A 12,981-nucleotide genomic window follows, 5' to 3' on the forward strand; every position below is an offset into this window, starting at 1 on the left:
TGGCGGGCTAGCATTGTTTTGGGTGGAAATAACAAAAACATGGGTGCAAAAATGACAATCCTATAATTAAATATATCTTTGTACGCACGCAGAATCCATGTAAAGTGGACATATCCATGGCTGTTGGGTGATTCTCTATTTTTCTTTTTGTTCCTTATAAAAAAAGCAACATTAAAAAAGTATGGAAAAGGTTAAAAGCTATTAACACAATATGTTAAAGAACAAATATTCCTATTATATAAAAAAATTAAGGAATAATATATTATAGAGAGAAGGACAAGAAAATGACTAGTAAGCATATTGTAGTAAAAAGAGTAGTTGCTCCTACGGCCCATACTGTGAATTTACTCCCTTTGGTAAAACTTAAGCTTAGAATATTGTCGGGACTAGTGTTCGCAAACTCGGCCGGTTAGATCGCAGCCGGACATTGGCTGGTTATGGTTTTGGTGATCCAACAGAGTATTTTTAAAAAACTTAAAAAAAAAAAAATCCTAAAAAAAATTGTTTGGAATATGTTTTTTGAATGTTTTTTTATCATTTTGACAAAGATTGGAAAGTGTTTGGGCCATGAATACTTACATTTTTTCATCTTTTTTAGAAAATTTTAAAAATACCACTGGGCACAAATCGATTTTTAAAATTTATTTTTCACTAATTTTCTACCTTCATTTGGATGTGCTCTATTGAATTATGCTTTAAATATATTTTTTTATATTTTTTTGTATTTTTAACACTTTTTAACAGAACGGGACTTGCCCTGTTAGACCGATTAAACTAGCCGATTTACTGATCACTCGGAACCGACCCTTGGCCGGTTTCAGAGGCTGGTTTGATATTTCAAACATTGGTCTAGAGTCTGGACCGCCATGGAAATTCACACACTTTTTGGATGATATTATCTTGGACAGGTAAGTCGATTTTTGTCATGTTAACGAAGAAAGAAATAGTGGGGCTGATGCTCTTGAGTTTTTGTTTTGCTTCTTGTTTGATTTCCTTTTTTGTTCCTACACCTATCGTTGTACACTTTCTCTACTTTAATGAATTTCAGTTAATTACTAAAAAATATTTTGTGGACCCTAAATTTTTTGGGGATATCTTCTCTAGAACCTAACATCCAACCTTAAAAAAAACTATTAAAATGCCCTCTACGTAAAAAATATAAGGTCCCAAAATTGAGTAGGAACTGTCAAATTTTTGGGTGCATGATCGAGATTCAAGAACACAAAATCCATTTTTTTCATTAAAATAAATATCTGGCGATATTTAGATGGATGCCAAACTTTCGGATCAGAGTAATCCCCCAACTGACTCTTTTTATCAAAGGAGCTGTTGAATAATAATGCTCCCGCAGGAGCATTTGCTTATGGATAGAGTATGGAGAAACAATAGTGCTCCTGTTGGGTCACTACCGTCTTTGAAATGGATGATGATGGAGATGTCAAGGTCCACCTTGTAGGACCCTCCACTCTATCTTTCTCTGTATCACTGGCCATTTTTTCTTTTGATGGGACGAGGATGACCTAATAGACTATAAATGGTCTATTCGATTTTAAAATACTTCATTTTATTTTAGTATAAGAAGTGACAATCATTATTGTCTGTCAAACTTAAATCATGAGCCTATAAATATGTCATCAACTAAATTCAAAGTTTCAAAAATTTTTTTTCCAAACTTTACCATACACCCCAAGCCGTCCAATTTGATATCTAAGGGCTAAGAGTGATTGTGACCTCTTGTAATAATGCTAAATAGTCTCGTAAGATACAATCCCATAGAAAGTGCATGGATAAGAAAAAAAAGAAGATAATGATAATGCACCCATTTCATTAGTTTTCATTATTTCCAAATATTATGTTCATTTTCTCTCTTGGATCATAGATAACCTTGTTCCTTGAGGGATTCAACACAATCATCAAACATTTCTTCAATGCTCCTGAATGTGAAGCCCAGGTTCTCCAGCTTGAAAGTGTTTAATTCATAGTAAGGTCGAGGATGCTTCCCAAAACTGCACACCCAAAGTGAAAAACTATAAGATATAACGAAGGTTGGAAAGAACTTATCTATTTTTTACTTTTAGAGTAAGAGCACCTCCCTCTTATTTTGTTCAAACTCAAAACTTCTTTCTCTTTTTTTTTTTTTTTTTTCAAAACACCATCTTAGACATGTTAACATTTTGAGGGGCAATTTTACTATGAACCCCATGACTATGCAAAAATCATGAAACTCTTTATGATAATCCAATTTTTGATGGATTAAGGACCCAAAAACCATTCGAAACCCTTACATTTCCTTCATAATAAAATAGATTTGAGCTCTCAAATGGTGCTGCATTTTGAGATAGTCTTCAAGCTAGAAAATATATGATCAAATTATTTACTTTTAACACAAGAGCCACAGTTAGTTACTGGATGTGAAATCTAATAGTTGCATATATTGCTAATGACTACACTCAATTAAATTTTCCTCGAACGTTGCATCACTCTCCTAACTCTTTAATTTCACATCAGATGGCTAGGATCAATTGTGACCTCCTTGTATTTGAGGTAAGTGGTCTTACAACATACGCTTCCATTCAAGATAAAGCATTTTTAAGGCCCAGATCTTTGGTTTTATATATATATATATATATATATATATATATATATATTTGTTTGTTTTGAATCTTGATACTCGAGTTAAAAGTAAGAGTTTGCAAATTTTGAGTCGTCCGTCATCCAAAATCCAGAGAAACAAGGTGTGCCCAGCTCACCATTTATTGTAATTTTCAAAATACATGTTGTCTATTTTGGGTAATTCAGTGGGGAAGACCTGCCCCGACTCATTTTTTAATATAGATTATGGAGTTTGCTTTTTTGAAGGATTCAGTGGTTAGTGTGAGTAGGATTGAAAACCACAAAATAGATAACTAGGTATGAGGATGCTACCACCATGACCCAATCTTTTTTTCTGAAAAATCTGTTATTGATTAAGAAACACTTTGCTGCATCTCAAGTTCGCCTCCTACCCTAAACTATCAATAATAATAAAAAAAACAAAAAAACAAAGGTGCATTCTCTACCTTGAAATGGTTAGGTTAGGGTAGCGCTCCTTTAGAAAGGATGTTAACTCGTAATTTTCAAGGATGGTGGAGCTGCATAAATAACGCCCTTTGGCCTTTGCATCTTCGTACACCAACACATGACAACATGCCACGTCATCGATATGAACATATCCCATCCGTCCATCTCTCAAGGAAATGGGGGAATCTCCTGTGCATGGCACGTGCAAAATGTCAGTATAAATCTCTTCATTTTTTTTTAATGGTATTTTATAAATTTAATTAGTTCAAAATAGTTTGGATAAGACTCGAATGATGATGATGAAATGTCATCATAAAATTTCTATTAATTAATAAAAATTAATATTTAATTAGGCTATGAGCATTGTGTCAAATTCGCTTCAAAGTCTTATTTGGTTTGGTGAGAAAAATAAAACGATTAGGTACTTCAACTCATTTGAGAAAAAACTTTAGAATTTTTTTTTAAAAATTAATGTAAATAAAATTGATATTTATATATAGAAATATATAAAAAATAAAAAATAAAAAATAATTTTTTTTTAAAAAATAAAAAATAATTTTATATAGATATTTATTGGCTTCGACTGAAGTAACCTGAAGTTGACAGAAACGGCAACACCAGATTTCGCTTCGCTTCGACCTAAGCCTAAAATCCAAAAAGCTTTAGCTTCTTTGACCAAAGCAAAATGAATTTGACAACATTGGCTATAAGATCTATGAGTGAGGACTTTCTAAAAATCCGTAACATAGTATTGGTGATTGAGATGTCACGGATCTCTCTTTAGCTATTGAGACCAATCAAGAAACATATATATACACATGGGTAACATACATATGCACATGGTTAAATAGAACACAAGCACATAAACATTTGTGTTTTTGTTTGTTTATTTGTTATATACAAATAAACTAAAAATCTCTATAGCAATGAGATTATTTTGGTACAAAAAGGTGACAATCACTCCTATTAGTTAGATGCAAAATGAGGCAGGCATGTATCATCATCGTGTTCAAGTTTGATGCCTCGTTCAGCTCTTATAAGATACAATCTCAAAATTATATATAGATGACATTGTAACTCTCTCTCTTTCTCTCAGTCTGTCCCCTACCGCATTGCTCGAGTCAGATCGAGATCGATAACCAAGTGATTTTGGGTTGATGAACCCAGAATGGCATAGATGCTCCTTGTTTTTTTGACATTTCCAATTCAATTTTTCTTAATATAGGCGGATGCAATTATGCAACTGTATTGTGTTGGGATTGGATGAACTAGAATCGGACCCCTTGCGAGTTAGGCCCGGATTTTCATCCCCACAGTCATTGCAAGAGAGGAGAGGATAAATGGCAAGGTTGCTAGCTGTAACCCTCCAAGGTTGAATTAGAATGCTAAAAAATATAATTAAGCATGCATTTGATGTGCCTAAAACAATTATAGCAATTACTCTCCAATTATGCGATGAAAACTTTATAGAAAAATATACAAAGAGACTATTTACTTTTTAATATAAGGCGGTCACAATTACTCTTGCCCGTCAAATTTTAAATTGAGTGGATGTGAGTGTATAATTGAGAAAACTCAAAGTTCAAAACAAAAAAAAATCTCGAACTTTATGACATACCTCAAGCCATCTAATTTGATAGCTAATGGCTCTAATCAATTGTAACCTCCTTCAAACAAAGATGAATAATCTCGTAGTATATAATCCCAAAATTTATTTAGTGACTTAATAACTATAAGTTTTGACATTTTCAATATTTTATTTAATAAAAAATACCTTTGAAAAGCAGATGATTTAATGTAGCGGTCTGCCCTCTATTTCCACCATTAACATATCAAAAAAAATAAATAATTAACGAACTAAAAGGTTATGGTTATGTTAGGGTACTCACACTATGAAGTAATTTATCGTTGTACTCAACAAATTTTGAACACTTCTATACCCTTATTTTGTACATGAAGCATTTTTTTAACAATAGTAGTTTTTGTCATTAGGAGGGTATGACGTCATTCACATGGGGTATGACATCACCCACATGAAGTACACTAGTGGCATTTAATTATCTATATGAGTGATGTCACACCTCATCTTAATGACAAAAAATACCCTTACTAAAAAAAAACTTTATATACGAAACAAGTGTATATAAGCGTCCAGATCTGTTGAGCACAATGATAAATTATTCTATAGTGTGAGCACCCTAATATAACCCACAAATAAAATACCTTTAAGCAAAGCCAAGACATTCGAGGCTGTGGCACTTAGATCACGGGGTAGGCTTGGGCCTATGATGAATGAGGGAAGAACGGTCACCAAATCGATCCCATTCTCCTCAGCAAATTTCCATGCTGCCCTTTCAGCTAAGGTTTTTGACAATGCATACCAAACCTTTCCACGATATTTTTTTTTAAAAAAAAAAGAGGGGGAAGGGAAGTATGATCAACAACAAATACAACTCTTTGAACATCTAAGAAAAAACTAAAAAATAAAAACAAAAATAAGATTCTTCAATCAGGAGATTATATGCATAGGAAATGTATACAATGAGGCCATTTATGTTTGATATAAGGAGAACACAATCATCATTGACTGTTAGATTTGATATCAAATGATTGATGATGTGTCATTCTTTAGGCTTATTCAAAATAAATTCTCTCGAATATTGTGACATACTTATATCTATAAGATTTCACATCCAATGGCTATAATTGATTGTTAGCTTCTTGTACAATATATATATATATATATATATATATATATATATATATATATATATTATACAATCCCATACTGTGAATTCATTCCCTTAGGTAAAACCTTGTCTAAGAGAAATTTTGGGATCCCAAATTTTTTTACTTCCAAGTTTTTTTATTTCCTTAGTCCACATATTGATGATTGAAGGTTTTTTTTAACGAGCAAAGATCAAGGCATGCACATCCAATCAAATGTTGTTCAGTTGCTCCATCCTAAAGTCATTTTTTGGCCAATAGATTATGGCTAAAATTAGATGGTTATAAATAATTGTAACCTCCTTGTATCAAAAGTAAATGGTCTCATTGTAGATTATATACTCTGGCAAGAGCATATATTACACTCACTTCACAGTGTAAACTTTATTTTGGAGTAATTTGTTAGCACACAAATTTTTGGGGATGTAAGCTCTTCGAGCCAGCAATCAACCATAAAACAAACACACACACAAAATTTATATGTTGCTAAAAAAACAGAAGAAATGTATTAGTACATAGAGATAAACAAATTTTTTTATTCATATCTATTTGTTTGGGAACTTAAATTCCTCTATTCCCCCCCTAAAAATGCACATTTTAGTGATTATAAAGTACATGAGTAGGTATTTGCTTGAAGGAGTAAGTACATACTGTGCTCTAGTGGGGGTATGCTAAGCATGCTAAATTACTCTATAGTGTGCTCTCATGGGAATACGTTATACACCATCCATAAAGTCATGATGCCAGATTAAATGGGCTGAACCTTTTAATCTAGGGTCGTTTATCAAAATGCACTTCACTTTTCAACTATTTAACATTTTATCTTTTTTCTACTATTTTAGGTCAAAATCATGCGTATTTTGATAGGCATTTTAAAATTAAATCAAAACAAGCAAAAATGTTAAATAATCAACATCTTATGTGTATTTTGATAAATTTCCCCTTAAATCTATTTTCACTTGGTATATTTCACAAACAACTATGTATATTCATAGGATTGTATACTACAACATGCTTACTTTAAACAGAAGAATATCACAATCATTTTTAGCAAATAGATGTGAATTATGTAGCTAGGGGTGTGTCATTTTCTACGCAAAGTTAGAGAGATGTTTTGTGAGACTGTAACTGCAGCCAACAAAATATTACAAACTGCTACGCAAAGTTAGAGAGATATTTTGTAAGACTGTAACTGCAGCCAACAAAATATTAATATTACAAACTGCTTGATTTCGTATTTGATAGCTAAAGGTAACTGCAACAAAAATAATTACACTTTCTTTTTATTTTAGGAGAGAGTTGATTCCTCACTTTCAACTTTTGGCAGAGCTGAACAGAACTCCAGGAAGATTCATCGAGGGGTATAGATGGATCGAAATCATCTCTTGCTCTTACTGCAGCTGTGGAGGAGGTTAGGACCACACGTTTGATCGATGGGTTCCTTTTGCAACACCGTAGCACATTTAGCGTGCCATTAACAGCGGGATCCAAGATCTCTGTCTGCATAATCAAGAATCAAGTTTGCATATTTTTACAGAGAAAGATTAAAATGAAGGCTAAACATTCAAGCCCATGTTGAACAAAACTAATTATGTACATATCGTGTGTACGAATGGGTGGAAAATGGCTTTATCAGTGTCTGTGTAGTGTTTTTGATAGGGAGAGATCAATGGCCAGATTATGTATTCCATCTGTAGTTTTTAAGTGAAAGAGAGACACTTCACTTTTATTTCACATTGTCAAGAAAAATAAAAATAAAATAAAAATAAATCAAAAGAGAGAGAGACTTTGTGGAGAGAGAGAGAGGGGTAGGTGCCTTTAGATCTAAATCTGCCACAACAATCGGAGAAGCCACATGGAAAACACCATGACAACCATCAAAGGCTTGGTCAAAGCTTCCTTCCTCTAAAAGATCAGCTTTCACCAATTGTAGCCTCTCCTTTGCACTCTCCAACTCCAAAAGATGCCCCACTTTCTTGTAATTTCCTACCCACCGCCATCACAACAACAAATTAGTACAGGACGCGGTTAGCATGCGGGCCACCGCCGCACATGTAGAAACTTGGGCCTCTTAATAAATCTATTTTTGAGATGGATTTTTAAAAAAATTCCGTTATTACAAAATACCATTTAGTTTCTATTATTACAGATAGGGTGCAGTTTGTATAAAGCCCAGGCTCTAAACAATCAAATTAGAGCCTACCTTCAAATATTGTCGAGAAATGTGGTCTCAATACTGAAAATCATTGTGATAGCCTTAAAATATATTTTTATCTTTATTTATAAAGTTTAAAGCTTCAAAAATAGTGTAGATCGATATATCTATGAAAACTTGAAAATTGACAGTCCAAAAATGCATTACAAAATACACTATTTCCAAAACTTGAAATCTATTTTTTTCTCATGTCCACACATCTTGATGTTTAGATGGTTAATTTGAGGATATTTGGGCATCAAAACAACTTCTTCTAGTGAGTAGGCTCTAATTTGATTGTTTAGAGTCTCAACTCTGTATAAACATTTCCCTTACAGATATATCCGTTTTTTGAACTTCGTAACACTTTTTTTAAAAAAAAGACGAAACTGTCTATTTTCTATTTTTTAAAAAAAACATTTGAACCGTTAGTTTCATGGAGGTCATGAATATGAATAAATAAATAAATTTTAAAAATTAGAAATAATAATTATATTAAAAAAACATTTGGACCAGTAGTTTCAATTGTTTTTAGATGAACCACATATTTGCATCCATCTTTAAGATGGATGCTTTATAATTCTGGACAGCATATGTAGAAATGCGGTCAAGCCCGCATGAAACAATTTTCCATTAGTAAATATTAACCAACATAGATCATTGTCCCATGGTTTCTACGAGTCCACGGATTCACATGTAGAAGTGCAGGGCCCTTAATAATTTATCTTTGAAATAAAATTTAGTCCTAATTTTTAGGAAAGACATAATCATTAACATGTGGATTATTAATCTGTAAATAGAAACAAATTTTTAAAATTAGAAATGATATCTTTTGAAGAAAATATTTGAACAATTGATTTTACTTTTTCTTTAGAGGACTGTTATTTATGGTGAGATCTACACTTTCTTTAATGGACGGTGTAGATCTCCAAGCCCGCATAGTAACAGGTGTGGGCTTGGATGCACCAAACAAATCTCCTTGCAATTTACCATAACTTATTTACTGTTCATATACAACATACATAGTCACCTGCATGAGCATACTATACACTTACTTTCTTGGGCAACAGATTTATTACTTTGTAAGAGTTTCACAACATAAAATTTTGGGATCCACCTTAGAATAACAAGAGTATTTTCAAGAAAGATAATTGGATATTGAGTTTTTAAACACTAAGATTTGTCCCTTCAAAAATTAAATGGCCCATTTTCACTCTCAAGACCCTGTTTTTTCTCTTTATGCACAGAGTATGAGTAATTGTTGTTTATTTAATTATTTATGTTTAGGTTGGTTGCTAGGTTTACATGGTTACAACACCAAGAATTTAGGGTCTTTCAACTCCAGGATGGAATTTTACTTGATGACATGCTCCAGCGGGAGCATATAATCATTTGTATAAACCATAAAATAGCCATAAAAAAAATAAGTATAAGAAAAATTAGGGGATAAAGCTGAGGTGTCTATATTAGCTATAAACCCAGGTATTGCCATGAAAAAAAGCAAGAAATCTAAGAAAAATAAGGGAAGAAGCTGAACCTGGATCCCTCACAGTTCCTATGACATTATAACCAAGCAATAACAGCTTCTTAACAAGCCAAGAAGCAAGATACCCTGAGGCCCCTGTTACACAAACTTTCCCTTTGGGGAGTTCCATGACTAAATATATATTAAATTGATAGCTGTGCATCTATATATATATAGTCCTTGGAGGTTTTTATTTTACTTTTTTATCTATTTTTTAATTAGATGGATTGGTATTGTTAAATGCAGGTTTAAGAAATATAGATCATCTCATGTTCATGCATATGAGTAGGTAGATCACGATCAAAGAGAAAAAAAAAAACAACATAATTAGGCCAGAGGCAAGAAGCTTGTGATGGTGTGGTTGGGTTTTAGGGTTCATAAAGTGCAATGCATTCTTGTTTATTTCTAAGTTAATGAGAAAACTTCCAATGGAATATGCATGGATGTTAATTATAGGGGTAGGGTTTTAGGTGCGTCTGGGCCTGTTACAGTGACTCCACCTTACCTTAAATCTAGTGTTTCAAAACCCAGATTGGTGGGGCTGTTCATTCACTCACATATTTATGTCGGATTACTAGTACCGCAATTCAGATTGGACCAAGAATGGTGACGCAAAAAATATATTTTAAAGGATAAAATTAAAATTAAAATAGGGGTTCATGATATTGGGATTTAGAGGGGACCTAAAAAAACATTAGACAAGCTACAAAAAAACAAAAACAAAAAGGTTTTAGGGGGGGACAAGACCGAGACCTATACAATCTCATAACTGGTTCGAAATTGATTCGTATCTAAATCAACAACCTAACTCGAAAATTATAACGTTTTAAAACACTGCTTGAACCTAAAATTTTGCAGGTCTATTATCTAGCAGACCACGATCTTCAATTTGAAAAGAAAAATTGATTTTTAAACCTCAGTAGTGTACTTAAGTTTTAAATTCTTCAAAGATCATTAGATCTAGATTGTTTTTGGAGTTCCAAATTTATAGGTTTGAGGCGGAAATGAATTTAAAGTGAGTGTGTGTTTTGGGTCTTAAATAATTCATAAACCAAAGTTGACAATCAGTCTGCCACCTCACCAAATATCTTTCATCATTTCATCATCCGAATACAGTACCACTATTTGGGGTCGTCAAATATTTGTTCTCAGGGTGAAAAAAGTAAATAGAAAAACTAAAAATAAAAGTATAAATTCAAGAACATTCTTACACAAGGAAAAATCATCATACTTTGTGTTTGAACAATGGCATACAAAATTGGTATATAGATTACTACCCTAGAATTTGGAGTTGTGATAGTTTCCAGTTTTGGGCATTCAAACCATTAGTACAAAATAAAGTTAGTGATAAAAATAAATGGATGCAATAGAACTCAGTAATGGCAAGTCCCATCCATTTATTTATTTATTAATTTATTTTTGGGTAATTTAATGAAAAAGTGATACAAGTAATATTAGGGTTATTTTAATTTTTAATTATCATTTTGTTTATCTCTTCAGGAATAGGGTGCACAGGGATAATTAGGTGGGCATGAATTTATCGAATTTATCTTGTCCATATTGATCAATTGGATTGGATTAGTTTTTAGGAGTATAAATAGACAAGGTTAAATTATGAGAGCTAGTTTAAAAATATAAAAGGACAAGGTTAAATAAAAAGTAGTTTTTAGGTTTTTGATAAAAGGAAATAGTACATGAGGTTAAGGGAAGAGAAAGAAAATAGATAAGAAGAGATAAAATAGGAAAAGTGTAGAGCGAGTTTTTATTGTTAATGTTTATATTATTTTTTAGTCTATTTAAAAGGAGGTTTTCCTTCATTATAAAATAGGTGGATGAGTTAATAAAATTTTGTCTCATTAAGATATTATTTTAAGATTTTGAGATATGGTATATTCTCTCAACCTCTCGCAGACCTTGAGAGTTCTCTCAACCTCTTGCAAACCTTGAGATAGGTATATTCTCTCAACCTCTCATAGACTTTAAGATAGGATATATTCTCTCGCAAACCTTGAGATAGGGTATATTCTCTCAACCCTTCGCAGATATTGAGATAGGGTATATTCTCTCACCGACCTTGAGATAAGGTATATTCTCTCAACCTCTTGCAGACATTGAGAGTTCTCTCAACCTCTCGCAGATCATGAGATAAGGTATATTCTCTCAACCTCTCTCAGATATTAAGAGATGGTATATTCTCTCAACCTTTTATTTTTATTTTTTTTGGTTTTATTTTTAACATAAAAAAGACAAACCTCTACCTGTTTTTTCATGTAGATTAGGAATTAGCTTTTTAAAAGTATTAGTGATGTGGTATTAGTGGCGGGAATAAAAGCTATAATGTGGTGACTAGGATATGGTGTGATACTACTAAGGCCCCAACCCCATTCCCAAGTGCCATTGTAGACATGATCATAATATCCAACTTCCCCATAATAGTTATTTTACAAAAATATCATTTAAGGTGCCCTAACTCCTCACAAAAATCATCAAGGGGATCAAAACCATTGAAGAAAAAATCAGGTGGTCTAATTGGTAACCGCCTAGTAAGATCAAAACCGGCCAGTGCCTAGTTAGATCGAAACCGGCCACTGGCCAATTCGGGTTTCAGCCAGATATTATACAAAATCCCAAAAAATAGGGGATTTTATTTGCAATGTTTTCTTCAATGCTTTCCATCATTACGGTAAATATTGAAAATTATTTTGGCCATATCTATTTATTTATTTATTTATTTATTTTTACATTTTTTTTATCTATTTAAAAATTTTCAAAAATACCCCCGAACACAAATCGATTATTTAATATCCTTTTTTTTCATTAGTTTTCAACTTCATTTGGATGTGTTGTATTTAATCATTCTTCAAATATACTTTTCATATTTTATTAGATATTTTTTATATATTTTTTAACACTTTTTAGACCTCCCAGGACTTGCTCGGTTAGAACAGGTGAACCGACCGGTTTACCGCTTAGGTTGGTTGAACTGTTTCCATGCCCATTTTCAATGAACCGTTCCGGTTTGATTTTTCCTACACTTCTCTAAATTGAACTTGATTTTCTTATATAAATCAATTTCTTTGCTACATAGGTCCGTCCATCAAGAATATCTCTTTAATTTCTGAAGTGCCGTAGTTCTGAAGCTAGAGGTGACATTGGCCCAGGTAGCTGATCCCGGGAGCTTGGGGCCCAACCCGGCTGGCTCTCGGGGCACATTTTATGGCCGGGGACGGCCCGGCCCGGCCCGGCCGTATTTTTCTTTAAATTCCCTTGACCATCCACCTAGCACATTGCCAGCATTACGTGAAGCAAAATTATTTATAATAGGGATAGGAAATTATAAATTAAATATAGATATCGCTCTAAACAACTTCCCAAGGTTATGATATTTCACTCCGATATGGGAATTACTATTCTGACCCATTTCGGCCAAGTAACACGAGCCCTATAATGCCACATGCGGCTTCGTTGGAATTTG

At 32.9% G+C, this 12,981-nt stretch overlaps 1 protein-coding gene across 2 annotated transcripts; it reads right to left on the minus strand.

The window, feature by feature from the left end:
* Positions 1 to 1,805: 1,805 nt before the first annotated feature.
* On the minus strand, positions 1,806 to 9,712 carry LOC18439630 (dihydroflavonol 4-reductase-like1). 2 transcript variants are annotated; one of them, XM_006849792.3, is made up of 6 exons: positions 9,519 to 9,712; positions 7,604 to 7,773; positions 7,099 to 7,287; positions 5,284 to 5,446; positions 3,060 to 3,249; positions 1,806 to 2,006 (listed from the first exon to the last, which is right to left on the minus strand). In XM_006849792.3, the coding sequence occupies exons 1-6, from the start codon at positions 9,667 to 9,669 to the stop codon at positions 1,874 to 1,876; spliced, it is 996 nt and encodes a 331-aa protein (XP_006849855.2). In that variant the 5' UTR covers positions 9,670 to 9,712; the 3' UTR covers positions 1,806 to 1,873. The 2 variants fall into 2 exon arrangements, 1 of the variants encoding a protein (XP_006849855.2); XR_016052665.1 differs by lacking the exon at positions 5,284 to 5,446 and having other exon boundaries at positions 9,519 to 9,674.
* Positions 9,713 to 12,981: the final 3,269 nt, after the last annotated feature.

This window comes from Amborella trichopoda, chromosome 3 (genome assembly GCF_054954075.1).
Source record: "Amborella trichopoda isolate Santa Cruz 75 chromosome 3, AtrichopodaSantaCruz75HAP2 v2.0, whole genome shotgun sequence".
Lineage (NCBI taxonomy): Eukaryota > Viridiplantae > Streptophyta > Magnoliopsida > Amborellales > Amborellaceae > Amborella > Amborella trichopoda.

Excerpts from the sequence above, each read along its gene's own strand:
- LOC18439630 (XM_006849792.3), bottom strand. The coding sequence starts at position 9,669 with ATGCACAGCTATCAATTTAATATATATTTAGTCATGGAACTCCCCAAA. Across the intron at positions 7,288-7,603 it reads TGGCAGATTTAGATCTAAAG|ACAGAGATCTTGGATCCCGC; the intron begins GCACCTACCCCT and ends TTGATTATGCAG. Across the intron at positions 5,447-7,098 it reads AGCTCTGCCAAAAGTTGAAA|GTTTGGTATGCATTGTCAAA; the intron begins GTGAGGAATCAA and ends TATCGTGGAAAG.